This window comes from Nuphar pumila, chromosome 17, assembly GCF_984573655.1.
Source record: "Nuphar pumila chromosome 17, dmNupPumi1.hap1.1, whole genome shotgun sequence".
In the NCBI taxonomy this organism is placed as follows: domain Eukaryota; kingdom Viridiplantae; phylum Streptophyta; class Magnoliopsida; order Nymphaeales; family Nymphaeaceae; genus Nuphar; species Nuphar pumila.
Window position 1 is genome coordinate 69,743,288 of NC_143265.1, and position 16,096 is coordinate 69,759,383.

Sequence of the window (16,096 nt, forward strand, 5' to 3'; positions counted from 1 at the left end):
GGTTCAAAAGTTGATTTCTAGTTTAATCCGTAGTGTGTACAAGGTCTCATACTACATGTACTCTCCCCAAACATGAGAGAGGTCATGTATCACAGTCTAAGGATAATCAAATTTAATGAGTGCATTAACAAGACTCATGCCCCTCGATGTTGCTATATGGAGTCTGTACTGCATGTTTCAAAGGAGGTGAAACTTTTGGTGAACTCACATACATGGAAACAATTGGTCTCTAACCACCTCAATTGGATCCCATCAAACACTCTCATCGAAAGAGGTGTGGAAAGCAATTAAGGCCCTAAAACCAAAAAAAATAGTTTATTCAAAATGATCTAGGTAAAAAAAAACCTTTCCTAAAGCAGCAATCACACTAAGGTGGGCTCTAGAAGACCGCCTCTTCATGTAAGCTCAACTACAAAGAATGGGGTTCCAACTGCCTAGTCGCTGCCCATTATGCAAAGCAGGTGCTGAGGATGCTTCCCATGTAAAAGCCTAAAAAATTGACCCATTTTTTAAATGAATTAAAAGAATTAACTAAAAAGGAGAACACAACAAAAGAACAAAATTATGGATTTGATTAAAGGATTTTTAAAACAGGGTTGTCTAAACGAGAACACGGAATTTAAAATATTTCATTAATGTATTTTGAAAGTTCACATACAAAAACTTAGGTAAGCTACAATTATATCTTTTTACAAAATCGTTTACATTAGAGAATAACAGAGATAATCTCAACCACATAAAAAGGATAAGTCTCATAACACATTACATTGTCCCAAAACAAAAAAAAATGATCTTAAGAATAGAAGAGTCTCCGACTCAACTCTAAAGATGTCTTAGATCCTCAACATTCATCACCACCAACACCGCCTAATTAAGAGTACCTAAAAGAGGAGACATAGGCAGGGGTGAGACAAACAACATGTCTCAGCATGAACAAGACCTTCCATCTTGCAATAGCGATCATGGAAAGGACACTAGCATAAACAAACTCAAACCAAATTTGTGGCTCACGAGTCTCACTCTCGTCTCCCTGCGGAATCTGAATCAACTCCACCTCTAACTAAGAGGAAGAATAAATACACATGCATATCCTAAATGCATGAACATATTTTATTAATCGTTCGTTAATCTTTCTCTTTTGCTCTCTACATAATGCAACTATTTACTTGTTCTGATATTATTTAGTTGTATCTAAGGGGTACCACTACATGGGACGTTATAGGCTCACTTGTTTACATGGGAATGTATTTTTAAACATAGGTATTTTAAGTGCACACGGTTATACTGTCACCAAGAGTCCAAAACCCTTCGTCAAGGATTCTTTTCCTTAAAAAAATCATAATGCAATACCGCTAGCGTACATAGCTGGACCTCCTCCATAAAAAGTCATCATCCCCTAAGTCACTGTGGTTGAAGACTGGTCCACCCTCAGTGACCAAAAAATAGGACCTCGCCCACAACAAGTCAACCATTAGTCCACGGGATTGGTGCTAACTCGCTCAACGAGTAGACTCTATTACAGATCACCCAATATTTCAGGGTATACCATTCAATCTTTGTGTAATTTGTTTCACCTTAAATTAACATTCATTATTAATTTAGTTTTCATTGTACAGCTTAGGTATGTGGTGCCTATTATAATAAGTACTTTAACTTATAAGATTATCGATATATTGTGCAAACTCTTAGTTACACACTTGAGGTCACCTTGGTGCTCCAATCAGCATCATGTTCAACTATAGTCCACATTGTCATTCATTGTAGGCTCACACTTGAGTGATTTATCTCTCAAGATCTAAATCAAACTACTAGGGGTAATTTCATAAAATAATATTTTATGAAACCCATAACCCAATGCGTAGTCCATTCAAACCTACGCATCTATAATTAAAATTAGTACAGATATATAATATGCAATTCATGCCCCTATGTTCTAGTAATTACATGTATACATGATGTTCAAACTTAACCACATATATGTTCATATGTATATACATATACATATTCATCGAATCATGCTCACATCTAAAACACTTTGTATCATGCTCAAACATATGGACAAATATACAACATACCAATCTGAAATAAGAATCATAATCTCATTCACACACATCATACCATGCATCTCAATATAATTTTTGTCTCTCCTCGGGCTACCGAACACGAACTGATGAAATCAACCTTTAAATACAGTCAACACAAGTCTACCAACTTGTACCAGGGTTGATCCATTCAAAACCCAAGCTAAACATCCTTTAACTGAGCTCAACCCATCATAAACATGCATACAGGTTTAAAAGAGTCGACTCTCCCTAGCTAGGAGTCGACTCACAGATCTCAAGGATCAACTCTTTCTGAACAGAATAGACTTTTGTTCAAGAAGAGTCGACTCTCACATTCTCAGAGGTCGACTATAAATTCTTAAGGGTCGACTCTCAAAAAGCAGAGGTCAACCCCCTAGAATCAAGGTCAACATCAGAGACCCCGAGTGTCGACTCCCAGGAAGCAAGAGTTGACTTTCAGGTAAACTCAACCACATGTGAAACAAAAATGGGTTGACTCTCTAGTGCAAAAGTCAACGAATGTGTTTTACAGTGTCAGATAGCACCCAAACTACCAAAAATTCAACAAATACCAATCTTGAACACCATTTATCTCAATCACGCGAATAAAGTTAAACATCTAGCTATTTTGAGACTTTTCATCATGAAAATCTCAGCATAACACCAAGAAGTACAAAAACTTCTTCAACCATAAAGATTTTAGCAAAATCTTTAAGAAACAAAAATTTATTTAAAGAATAGCTAATTTGGTAAATATTACAAATTTTAGAAATCATTTATAAGAATATATAATCTACAACTATCCAGCTTTTTGAAAAATGTTAACAAAGAATACATTAAATATGAAAACATTTCGGATTTTCAAGAACATTTATAACACATACAATCTGTAAATACGAGTTTCAAAGACTTTTAAAAAGCATACAAAGTCTGCAAATATCGATTTTAGAAGATTTCTAAAGTTTTCTTAAATTTGTAAATATTCAAAGTTTCAGAAAGTCTTTCTAAAAAATAAACTAGATATGCAACTTTCTAGATTACATAAAACTTTTATTTTTAAAGTATATGTAAGTCTACAACCTTCAAATAACACGAAAAATGTTTTCAACAACTTAAGTTTATCAAAAACTTTAATTAAAACTGGACTTTTCAATCATACCATTTTCATCAAATCATCAAGCTAAAAAAAGAAGTTTTTTATTTAAAAAAACTCAGCCAAGACATCAAACAAAATCATACATTTGGCACCCATGAGTCATCCCTCTTGGAACCAGGAGTCGACTCACAGAAGTAGAAATCGACTCTTGCTTAGCAAGGGTCGACCCTAACTATCATGAGTCAACAAACGCAACTCAAGAGTTGACCCCCAAGAACAGGGGTCGACCCTCAGGTCTTCTCCAAGCAAAACACAAAATAGCAGGGTCACCCTCACAGGAATAGGGTCCACCCAAGATCACTACGAGAGTCGACCCCCAAGCCTGCCCACCTTCTGCAAAACAACAAAAGTTGACTGATGTTTTGTAGGGGAACAAGAGTTGACTCCTACCCTTTTGCAAAATCGGGTAACTCCACCGAAGCATCGTTATGAGCTACGATATTCCACCAAATGGTAGTCTATCTGAATAAACATCATTCCAACATGTAAAGTGTCAAAAATGAACAACCACAAGATACATGGTTCATAAAATCTCAAGCATGAAACTACACTTTAAGAAATCATAACATGGATGGGAACTTGGGCTACTTAAGCTAGCATATATATATTTCAACCCAAGATTCATATCTAACAACTTTTCAAACACAAAGTTCATTTTCAAAACCAATACATATGTTTTCATAGTTTTTAACCAAAAGTCAAAACATCAACACAACTAGAAGCATGTAAAACTAATAAACATACTCAAACATCCATTCCTATATGAAAATCTATTGTACATTCAGTTTCTAAAAATTTTATCTTTAAAACATAGGTTTTCCTTAAAAATATTAGTATTGATTTCAAATAAAACACTCTTGAAAACAATCATCAAGTAAAAACAGAATTTCAGTTTATGTATTAGGTACAAAACCAGATTTTAAAACACACTTTGCCATAAGAATGTGCTACAGAAAATTTTAGTTTATCTAACATGTGCAAAAATCTGATTTTTAAACACTTTGAAAACAAGGAGCTACAGAAATTTCAGTTCATAGAACAATTACAGAAATTCAGAAGTATAAATATTCTTGCATCTGAAAACAATACAGATTTACTTATAGATACTTTCAAATAGTTACCAAAAAATATATTATTGTTCTTAAAACATAAACTTAAGCAAAGACTTGAGAAAACACATAGTCAAATTGAAAATCTATGAAAAACATGAATGGAGATTAAAAAATATGGCAGCATTGGTTCAACCAACTAATGTACAATTGCCTCAGACTGGTTCTACCAAAACCCAAGCCAAACCGCTAAAAAATAGCATATAATCCACATTATTATCACTTTACCCAATCAAAAGTCTACTCTCCTATGCACAAGAGTAGACTCTGAGTCAAACAGAACATAAACAAAGCTCAAGAGTCGACTGTCTGGCTAAACTGTACTTAAAACAACATATAAGAGTCAACTATTTACTTCAGGAGTTAACTCACTGCATGTATGTGCCGTCTCTCAAACAAAAAGAGTCAACTCTTTCACAACAAGGAGATGACTCTTCCCAAAGGAATTGACTAACCAAGTTGCAGGAGTCGACTCTCTTGCCTCTACAACACCAAATAGATAAAACAAAGAGGAGTCAACCCCTGTTCTGTAGAAGTCGACCCTCGAGACAACCAGAATCCAAAATTTCACATGAGTCGACCCTTGAGACCTTCAAGTTTGGTTATACCATTTTTTAACTTCGAATTCTTGGGGTTTGAAACACCCAAATCGCTTGAAACTCAATCCCAGCACATCTAGGGGTGTTTCAAGACGATAAATACAATAACTAAAATCATCACTGAAACAATGATTATACAAATCATATCAAAACATTCAAAACATGATTTTCATAAAATCACAATAAAAAGGCTATTAGAAGTCGTACCATACTCACTACGTACAAGAAGGGAAGTCAAGCACCTACATGACACACATTCATACCTCTCAAATCATTGTACACGTCAAAAAATATATTTTTGAACACACAATTATGCCTACGCATGACACTACTACGAGAGAGAGATTGAGCTCCTACCTCGAAATGTGAATCCAACTAGTATATGTTCACAACGCGACTACTCAACACGCCACTCGTTCCCTTGCATCAACCACACTATTGCAGCTCGTCATCCGCCTTGAGGAAACCCAAACCGGAAAAATGGCAACAATAAGAAAGGAGAAACAAATGAAACATTAAGGAAAAGAAGAAATGGAAGAAGAAATGAGAGGAGCCAACCTATCCTAGGTCGGTCCTTTCTCGAGTCTTCTCCACGCAGCAACACAACATCAATAGATGTCGGATGATAAAGAGCAGTGGTGCATCTTGATCAAGATGATGGTGAAGCAGGTGTGTTGTCCACAAAGAGGAGATAGATGAGAGAATGAGTATATAGAATGAGTGTAAGGGTGAAAGGTTTGCACAAGAGAAAGAAAGAGAGAAGTGTAGCCTTTAAGGGGTTTAAATAGGGTCCCACCTAAAATGGGTATGGGCCTAAGCAAACTGGATCTCAAAAAGTCCAAATCTGATTGGGTTCCCACTAGATTCCAACCAGCCAAAATCATGGGCTGCTAGTTAGCCCACTAGTTGGGTTAACTAGGTCCCAACCTAGTTGAACTAATCAACTAGAAGACAACCCAAAAAGAGAGCTAGCCAAGTGGCATGGTCCACCTAACCCTGTTCATCTGACCTACTAAGATTGGCTGAGCTAGGCGGCAGTTGGAGTTGTTGTTTCAACTAAAATGACCAAAATGTCCCTAAAAAGAAAATTGTGTTTATTTTATTCTTTTTCTGAAATAAAATCACAAAAATACCATCCAAACAAATCTAATAATTTTGAATATGTCTCCCTACAAAGTTGACTGATTCAATCAACTTTGGGTTAGATGAGTATGTCTTTTGAGACAAAAATACCCTCAAAACAAATCAAAATTGATCGAAATACCCCCAAAACTTGTTGGGTACACTTCGAACTCATTTTAACTCATCTGCTCCAATGAGATGAACCATTCTAGGTAGGTTAGACTTCTCTGGAATAAGCGAATAAGCAATGGATCTTCAGTGGCACATTATTGAAGGAGGTGGGCGTTTGGATTGCCTGTGTCTTTGTACTTGGGGAAACTTGGTAGCATGTAGCTTCGAGGGGTCGAGATCAAAAGGCAAATATTCATCTATGGACCTGGCGATTTGTGCTTGAAGGTGTCGTAGCTATGGGGGTCGAGAGGATTTGGAAAAGTGATTTGAGGACAAAGGGTGAATCCCTGCTCATGTTCTGCATTATATAACATTTCGAGATAAAGATTGGACTTTTTGACAATAAAAAGACGAACTTGGGACTACGAAAAGAAGAAGAAAGTAAGTGAAATGAAGTGACCCTTGGATGAGGGGCACACATGGAATGATCTCTATTGGTCGGGCAGTCGAGGAATGGAGTCACTCTCTCTTGCCTTGCTCTATCTTCCTTTTCTGATTCAAGCAAGCCATTGGTTTTCCCTTTTATATATATAAAGTGAAGAAGATAACGAAGCGAGGGACCATAATAAAGATCGTTCTCGAAATTTCACAAACTCAAAAATCATAAAATATGCCTCAAAAATTTTATTATCTAAATATTACATAAATTTAAAAAAATACCTAAAAATATCAGATATTACATCCCACCTCTTTCTTCTTTGTACGGCGGCTGCCCTATGGAGGAGGGTGGCCAACCTGGCTGCTGCAAGTGCCCTTCAATCTTGGTTTCCCATCAAAGTCAATGATAAAGATGTTCGATAGAGCTGGGAAGGTACGGTTCAGATCTTAGTGTGGGTTATCTGAAAGTTGCGGAATCAACAACTGTTTTAGAACACTAGGAGAGGTCACGATCATATAAAAGACGAGGGTCCAATTTTCCTCCCAGAACATGTTGTACACATTTTACACAATTCAGAGGAGGCTACAGCTATCCGATGGAGGCGGCTATGTTGTTGGTTTCTCCAAATCTAGGTTGGGTCAAAATTTCTGTTTGTGGTATTTTTCATATGCCATGGCATTTTGGTTTCACTATTCAAAATGCCTAACCCCATCTTGCCTTAAAAAAAAAAAAAATTAATCATTTAACCCTAACATCATATTTTCAAAAAAGCTTTTAAAAAATAGGAAAGAAATCTTTGAAGGTTTAATTAGTAATTTAACTTTCTCAACTCATCTTGAGTAGTGATGACCTAAGTTCAATGGACGGATGTTTTTGTTTTCTATGAAAGATACAAAAAATTTAGGCGTCTTTTTAAAAAAAAAAAATCGAAACTTAGTGGTGTTTTTTATTAATTCCCAAACTTTAGGTATGTTTCTGAAAATTTCCCTAGTTATTTTTTTGAACAAAGTGGCAGTGGAGCACAAGCCAGAGAGGCCTTCTCCGTTGAGAGCTCACTGTTCCTGTCCTCTCCTTTCTGGTTTCTGCTGCTGTCACCGGAATCCGGCCAATGGAGAATCAGAACTCCCACTGAGAAGAATTATATCTCAGTCTCAGCTCAGAAGTTCACTCACTCCCCAACTCTCTCTCTCTTTTGGCGAAGAAAGGAGGGGAGGTTTTTGGCGTGATGGTGGCTGGAGATGCAGTGGTTTTGGTGGTGGACAAGATGGAGGAAGAGGTTTTCAAACAGGAGAATAAGAGTGGTGGCGGTGGGGAAGGAGTTCCGGAGGAGTACCACAATGGGTCCTCCTCCTTCTCCAGGGCGCCGGAATCATCACCACCTCTTCTCGATCGCAAAGACACCATAACGAAGAAGTCGGAGGAACTCCCTCACCTCCGGACGATCTCCATGTCGGCGTTCTCGAAGGCAAAGTCGCGCTTCTTCGAGATGAACCACCCCGTCAACGAAACCACGCTCCTAATCCACAGCTCATCTCAGAAGCAGGCAGCGACGCCGACGGCCAGAGAGACCCCCAGAAGCGGTCGGAATGGGGCGAACGCTCCTGGGGGGGAAGACGAGGAGGACGAGTTTTACAAGCAGGCGGTGGTGGAGGAGGAGAAGAAAGGAAAGAAATTGGGCGTTCGGATCCTCGTCGAGTGGGCGATGTTCGTGCTGATAATGGGTTGCTTGATTTGCAGCCTGACGGTGCCCCGGATGGAGAGGTTCGAGATTTGGGATCTGGAGCTCTGGAAATGGTGCTTGATGGTGCTCGTCGTCTTCTCCGGGAGGTTGGTCACCGGTTGGCTTATCACTATCATCGTCTGGTTGATCGAGAGGAACTTCATGCTCAGGACCAAGGTTCTGTACTTCGTCTACGGCATGAGGAAGAGCGTCCAGGTCTGCCTGTGGGTGGGCCTCGTGCTCCTCTCATGGGCGCTGCTCTTCGACGACAAGGGCGATTTGTCGTCTCGCAACCGGCGGGTTCTTTCCTACGTCTCGCGGTCGCTATTCGCATTCCTGGTTGGAGCTCTGCTCTGGTTGCTGAAGACATTGCTGGTGAAGCTCTTGGCTTCCTCTTTCCATGTGAGCACTTACTTTGATAGGATTCAGGAATCGGTGTTTCACCAGTACGTGTTGGCGACGCTCTCGGGGCCACCGGTGATGGAATTGCAGGAGAAGGTGGGGGCTTCGGAAAGCAACGCGAAGTTGAGCTTCAGGACGGGGCAGGTGAAAAAGGGGAAGGAAGTGGATGTGATCGATGTGGGGAAGTTGCAGAAGATGAACCAAGAGAAGGTCTCTGCATGGACGATGAAGAGGTTGGTCCATCTTGTTACGAGCTCGGGATTGTCGACGATCTCGAACACCATTGATGAGTCTGGCTATGATGCGGGTTGGAGGCAGGATGGGCAGATCAATAGTGAGTCGGAGGCAAGAGTTGCTGCTTATAGGATTTTCAGGAATGTAGCTATGCATGATGCCAAGTGAGGCTTTCTCGTAGATGGGATTGTCCCATGTTATGTCTCTTCTTCTTTTGGTTGTCCGTTTTAGATTTTTAAACTCTTCTTATAGTTACCATTGTGTTGTTCTAAATGCAGGTACATCTATGAAGAAGACCTTCTGAGATTCCTGAGTAAAGATGAAGTGCAGAAAGTATTTCCTCAGTTTGAAGGAGCGGCAGAGACGGGAAAGATCAAGAAGTCTGCTTTCAGAAATTGGCTTGTAAGACAGTCACAACTTAGCAATATGCTTGTAATTTGAACTTCTGATGGCCTAATATGTGATGATTTTGAATGGAACTGTGTGGTTGGTGTGACTTTTAGGTTAAGATCTACCTTGAACGCAAATCACTGGCACATTCTTTAAATGATACCAAGACTGCTGTGAAGCAGCTGCATAAGCTTGCAAATGCTATTGTGATCATCGTGATCATGGTTGTGTCTCTTCTCATCATGGGTTTTGCGACAACCAAAGTCCTGGTCTTCATCTCATCCCAGCTCTTGGTGGTCGTGTTCATGTTTGGGAATACCTGCAAGACCATATTCGAATCAATCATATTTGTATTTGTAATGCATCCATTTGATGTTGGTGATAGGTGTGTAGTAGATGGTGTGCAGGTAACCTTCTGAACTATAGCATCCAATCGGTACTATTTTATGCTACTTACTGATATGATCTATGGATATTGATATACAGAGTAGCTCAACATTCAACTATGTTTGTGGCATGTCCTTTCATGTTCAAGGGAATATATGAAGCTTTTCACTTTGTTTTCTTGTCTTTTACATTGTTGATTCATCTTAATAATCACAAAGTTGTGACTTGCATTTTTCTTTTGCTAGTCCACAAGGATAATAGTGGACTTCGGTACTGTTCATCTGGAAAGTCTTCTTGATTCTTTGATTTGAATAAGAATGGAACAATCTTCCTGATTCAAAATGCCCACTTTGAGTTGTATGCTAGCCTCCCGATCAAATCTTGTCATGATCCTAGAAACATTGAAGTTCATAAGTTAACATGCAGTAAAAAGCTATGTCAAGTCAATAACTATAATAATAATTACTAGTTAGTAGCTTCCTGCAGCTTCTCAAGCGTCAGTATAACGAAATGTGCTGATCTTTCTTAGCAATCATTGTTATCTTTGTTTCAGCTTCCTATGAAGTGATACGAAATGCATTTTTTGGTGCAGATGATCGTAGAAGAGATGAACATTCTAACCACTGTTTTCTTGAGATATGACAATGAGAAAATTTATTATCCAAATGCTGTGCTTCTCACAAAACCTATCAGCAATTTCTACCGAAGCCCGGATATGGGTGACTCTGTCGAGTTCTCTATTGATGTTTCTACTCCAGTACAAACCATTGGCGCCCTCAAAACCAAGATACAAATGTACAAGCTCAGTACTTGCTTTGTGCTCTTACATGCTGGGTTCTATGCTAACTTATTGTGTTTAGAAGTATCAAATGTTCTCTACTGTATTTGTTCATTCATTAATTTGCATGCAGGTATTTGGAAAGCAAGCCACAACATTGGTACCCAAAACACAGTGTGGTGGTAAAGGAGATTGAAAATGTTAATAAGATGAAGATGGCTCTCTACGTTTTGCACACAATGAACCATCAAAATATGGGGGAGAGAAACAATCGCAGATCAGAGCTCGTCTTCAAGCTGAAGAAGATCTTTGAGGAGCTCAACATTCAGTATCATTTGCTACCTCAAGAAGTTCATCTTGTTACAACAGCAGCAACACTGCATCGTGTTTCTTTGCAATGAACCATTTAGGAGAGATTCTAGTTCTTTATAGTGAGTTGTTTGCAGCTTTTGAATGCCACTTGTTTTCTTAGGGTGCTTTTCCTTTGGCTTTTTGTCAAGGTGGCATGCTTTTCTTTTCCCCTGGAGTCTTGCCGAAGAATTGTGGTCATATCTTCGTTTATTTTACTATAGAGACCTTAAAAAATTTCATTTGTTCTTTCATTCTAAGTTCTATGGGTCACCATTCACATGGGGCTCCTTGAACCAAGCTATGATGGTTGTGGCTCTTTGAGTAGTTGCTTGAGGGGATACTTCCTATCTCTTGGTATTTGGAATTCAAAGGGGTGACACTAGTAGCTGAGGGAGATCAGGAACAGACATGTTGAAGATAGGTTCTATATGTTTGCACATGATGAGTTGATCAAGATATAGCAGAGAACAGTCGGATATTGGAGGTCCTCATCGACCTAAATATAATGTTTGGGCCACTCAAGAATTGGTACCAATTGTTGTCTCCAGGAAGTTTATCTTGCTACCACAACATGGACATGTTTCTTTGTGGGCAGTCGTGTAAGTTTGGTTTTGTTCAATCTTTGTATATGTTGCTTTCCGTTTCTTTCTCTTGTACAAGGATGCAAGACACAACTGGATTCCAGTTGCTCTGGATTCTTGAATTTCTCCAAGTACTTGTGATGCCTCTAGGCCTTCTATTGAATTGATTATTGGGAGCTTAAAATGTCTTCTTTAGAGAGAGAGAGAGAGAGTACCCCTTCTTTTGTCTGCCATTTTGGTAGGACTCAGATGAAAAAATTTAGGGATGTCTTTGAAATATTTGCTTAACCTGCAGTAGTTAAGTGACTACTGTTATACATAAATAAGGAAAATGATGTGAGGTGGTTTTGTGACATCTCCCTCATTTGAATTTATATGTTCCAATAGCGGCACATTGAAAATTCAATAGAAGCACTGAAAACCAATGTTGTCAGTATCGGTGTCAAAACTACAGTTAATAACATTTAAATCTCATTTTCTTTAAAAAAAAAAAAATTAAGTGTCATTTGAAGCACTGAAAACCAATGTTGTCAGTATCGTGTCAGCCCTGAATCGTTTGGTTTGGCCAAGATTCAGCTGTAACCGCCAAAACCGATAAGTGAATCCTTCTGTATCGGCCAAAAAATAATAATAAAGCATTATGGGTAAATCAAAATTTGACGCCTGTTAAAACTATTAAAATATTATTTAAAATTCATTTTTAGTATTTTTTTACATTTATTAAGAAATAGCCGATTCAGAGGTGATGTGTATCGATTTTCTGCTGAAAAGATACTTATCGGCTGATACACACCTATACCGACAACATTGCTGTTTTGGGTTAAAACCCATTTTAGAGACCAAAATCAGGTTTAAGCTCCATTTGGATGCCAAAAGGTAGGTTTTGATAAATCAAGTTTTCAAAGAAAGCTTGGTTTGTGAAAAATCAAAGTAAATTTTCACCTAGAAAACCCAGTTTATCAGGGAAGGAGGAAGTAGAGAGTGTTTGCCCTCTCCCTCCCCTCTATATTTTCTTTTATTTTTGGCTCTTGTTTGAATGATCCACATGCCATGCCAGCCGTTTTCAACTGGAAAATGGACCGTATGGTACTGCCTAGCCAAAACGGTACTAGCTAATGCCACCCATTTTTAATCCAAAAATGGCGGGAAATTTTTTCCTTCTTTTAGCAAAAACATTTACCTCTAGTCATTTTCTAGCTAGTTGATGACCAGAAGAAGATGACTAAGCATCTTGTTCTTTTCTTTATATTTATTTAACACCTGACCATTTATTAGCGGGAAAATAGCCGAGCTAGCACCGATGGTAGATGGACAAAAGCTGACCAGGAATTTTTTTGTCTTTTGTTTTTTTTTCTTTTTGCCTTTCTTGATGTTGCCATTAACCTAATAGACAGCCAAAAGATAGTTAGCCTCTTGTTTTTTTTTTTTTGAAAAAAAATCTTTAGAAGATGCGGATGCTAGTTTCAAGTCTTTGTCATCCTTTTTTCAAGAAAAAGGTAAAGCAGAGGCCGGTCTTTTTTATTTTCGCAATTTGAAGCTCACCATCACTGATTCAGATATGCAATAAAGATCAAATGTGTATGACTATTGATAAGTAGATTATATTAAATCAAAAGAAATAGGCAAATTGATATGAAAAATATAGTTTTTGGACTTTTGTGATTTCTTTGGTTCTCTGACAGCACCTTCTTGTAGGTTCGAGAATTCTTGCAATGGCTTCTATAGGTATGTTAGTTTAAAGCCCAAGTCAACGGAGGGTGTGAGTGCAAGCAAGGCTAAGGTAAACTTCTTCTCTAGAGCCAGCACTCGAGTATATGACTTTTCATGTCGTGACCATTTTGATGGGGTCAACTCTTATGTATAAGAATCCTATATAAGATATAAATCAAGGGTTTTTTAGATAAAAATTCAATCCAAATGAATTGAGGCTTATCTTTAACGGAGATAAGACTTATTCAAGAAGAGTTCTACTTGAGATAGGAGTTTGGGTAAGATAAGATTTAGGATCATTATATTTTTTAGGGTTTTATGGGGACAAGGATAAGTTTTTTTTGTGGTTTCTCTCCAAATGACATGCATGGATAAAGCTTCTAGAGGTTTCCTATGAATTGGATACAAAATTTTTGGATCTTCACATTAAAATTGAGTTATACTTCGAATTTATTATGACAGGATAACTTATTTTAACCATAACTTCCTATCTCGATGTCAGATTTAGGTATTTTTGGTGTGTTGGAAAATCAACATCCTCAACTTTAATTTATCTATTAAATGCAAAACCAAATTTGATCGTTTTGTGATAAAATACACTTAAAATGAGTTCTACTTGAAAAATAAGATTTTTACTAAACAAGCTACCTTGTTGTGATCATCTAGTTTAATTGATCTTTTGAAAAAAAAAAAATGAAGAATACCTCTTTTTTAGTCAAAAATGAAGTTAATGTTAGCAAAACTTTGAAATGACCTGGTCAAAATTAAGGTATCTCTATCAATTAACCAACTCAATTTTTTGGCAAACTAACTTGGCCAAAAACTTTATTCTTGGCACAACTTTGGCTTCTCAAGACCCAAATTTTATTGGGGCTTGAATTCCAAACATGTTACTTAAAACCAAATGCATCAACTATTTGGCATGTATTATATTATATGAATGTATATCTAAAATATATTTATTATTATTTAATGGCCTATACAAGTCAATCTCAGCTAAACACATTTTAATTTTTGTGATTTAAACATTCACTCGATTAAAACTAAAGGCAAGATTCTTTTTTTATAAAATGTATTTTAATTTATGTATGTAAACAATAAATAAGAAGACCCTAACATGACCTTAACTTTTTTTATTTTTACATCATTTTGTTTCTTTTGTACATATTTTGCTTATTTATCTTGAGGATAACACCTTGCTAGTGGTATCAACGGGTCGGTTTTGGTTCAGACCCCGGTGGAACCAGACTTGGATCAGATTTTGGGGTATGGTATCAGGTATAGACTCGGGTATGGACCCAGGTCTAAATGAGTCTACTATAAGAGAAACCATAGCTGGACCCGATAAGAACTACATGAACCTGACCTGGACCATACTCGATAAAAAATAATAATTTGTATCATTTTTACATTGAAAATTTATAGGTTTTATATATAACTCGGGTCAGACTTTGGGTCTAGTATAAAATTTCACAAACTATACCCGAGTCCATGTATTAATCTGGACCCTGGTTTTCTTATTTGTCACCATACCTGGACTTTATAGGGTTCGGTTCGAGTCGGGTTCAGCCGTTGACACCATACACCTTTACCTTTGCTGCCTCAAGATGTATGCCTCACCTAGTAGGTACCATTGTCATCCTTGTCTTCTTACCTCAAAATTTCTTGGTGATTTATCCTTTTGTTGGCTGAAAAATTGGGGAATTGGTCAAACTACTTGTCTAAGTTATTGCCAGAAACTATGCTAAGTTGTCACCTGAAAAGAATTAGACTCCATGCATGTTGTCATTTGAAAAATATAAATGTCATGGAAGTGGTTACCTGCAAAAATCAGGTGTCATACAAGTTGTCACCTAAAAAAATCAATCACCATAATTTTGACCCCCAAAAAAAAGGGCAAAAATGTCGAGAAAAAAGTAATTTGGTATGTGTCATATTGTTTAGGTCACGGTCAGTTATGGTATTGTATTAAAACTTATTGTCTTTTGTGTCATTATCCGATTATAATTTAATTAAGTACACATTTTTTTCATCTTGAACCTCACCAGATTTGTCTTTTTTTTTATCTAAGTCATTAAAAGGCCATGTTTATTGTATTTTTCTTATCGGCCAAATTGGTGTGTACTTGATTACTTGGATAGTTTAGTGAATTGTCAAATATAGAGAATTCAAGAATATATATATATATATATATGAGAAGAGGGAATGGTCCTCAACTTTTTCCATTGAGTTCGTTTGAGATTTTTTAAAAATCATACTTTCAAGTTTTTTTTCTCATTCTAAACCATAAGATGTATTAATCACATTGCTTATTTATTAACAAACAATCTTGATGTAAAAATGTAAATGTTTTATCATCAAATTAACACTAACTCATGTTTTGAAAATATTATTTTACCTCTGTATGTGAGATAAAATTACTAATTTATTCTTATTTTAAAAGTTTGATACAGTTCAAAATGATATTTGAACTCATGACCTCTTTAACATAAAACAAAATATTAACCACAGTACTAAATAACCAAATGTTGTCAACTCAAAAAATAAAATTTATATAACTATGCATAAATTACAGTAAACCAATGAACCCACTAATGACCCAGCCCACTAATAGTACAACCGGTCCGAGTTTGGTATACATAAAGTTTCAAGTATTCAAACATAATTGGTTGTGCTATTAGTGGGTTCAGGGGTCCTGACCCATCAAAATCTATCCAAACCCAATAAAATAATAATTTCTTGGGTTCAGGTTTTGCCAAGTCACCTGAATGTGCTATCAGCTAATGGTTTAGATCATTATTATTAGAATGGCTTGCTGGAATTTAAACATGGTTATATAATTTTTTTTTTTAAAAATGTTAATAAATAAGCTTTTGGTGTAGTGGCTAGCATGATGTTTTATGATCTAGAGGTCACACTTCAAGCATCAATGCACATATTAATT

The 16,096-nt window shown here is 37.0% G+C and overlaps 1 protein-coding gene across 1 annotated transcript; it reads left to right on the forward strand.

Moving 5' to 3' along the window:
- Positions 1-7,618: 7,618 nt before the first annotated feature.
- LOC149812137 (mechanosensitive ion channel protein 10-like) lies at positions 7,619-11,028 on the forward strand. The gene is made up of 5 exons (XM_089993214.1): positions 7,619-9,119; positions 9,234-9,357; positions 9,459-9,752; positions 10,325-10,527; positions 10,644-11,028. Exons 1-5 carry the CDS (start codon positions 7,825-7,827, stop codon positions 10,909-10,911), a joined length of 2,184 nt encoding a protein of 727 aa, XP_089849340.1. The 5' UTR covers positions 7,619-7,824; the 3' UTR covers positions 10,912-11,028.
- The last annotated feature ends 5,068 nt before the right edge of the window (positions 11,029-16,096 follow it).

What these genes read in the sequence shown, in the direction of transcription:
- LOC149812137 (XM_089993214.1), top strand. Translation starts at nt 7,825, where the DNA reads ATGGTGGCTGGAGATGCAGTGGTTTTGGTGGTGGACAAGATGGAGGAA. An exon ending in GTAGCTATGCATGATGCCAA is followed by an intron (nt 9,120 to 9,233) that starts GTGAGGCTTTCT and finishes TTCTAAATGCAG; the next exon opens with GTACATCTATGAAGAAGACC. An exon ending in GTGTAGTAGATGGTGTGCAG is followed by an intron (nt 9,753 to 10,324) that starts GTAACCTTCTGA and finishes TTTTTGGTGCAG; the next exon opens with ATGATCGTAGAAGAGATGAA.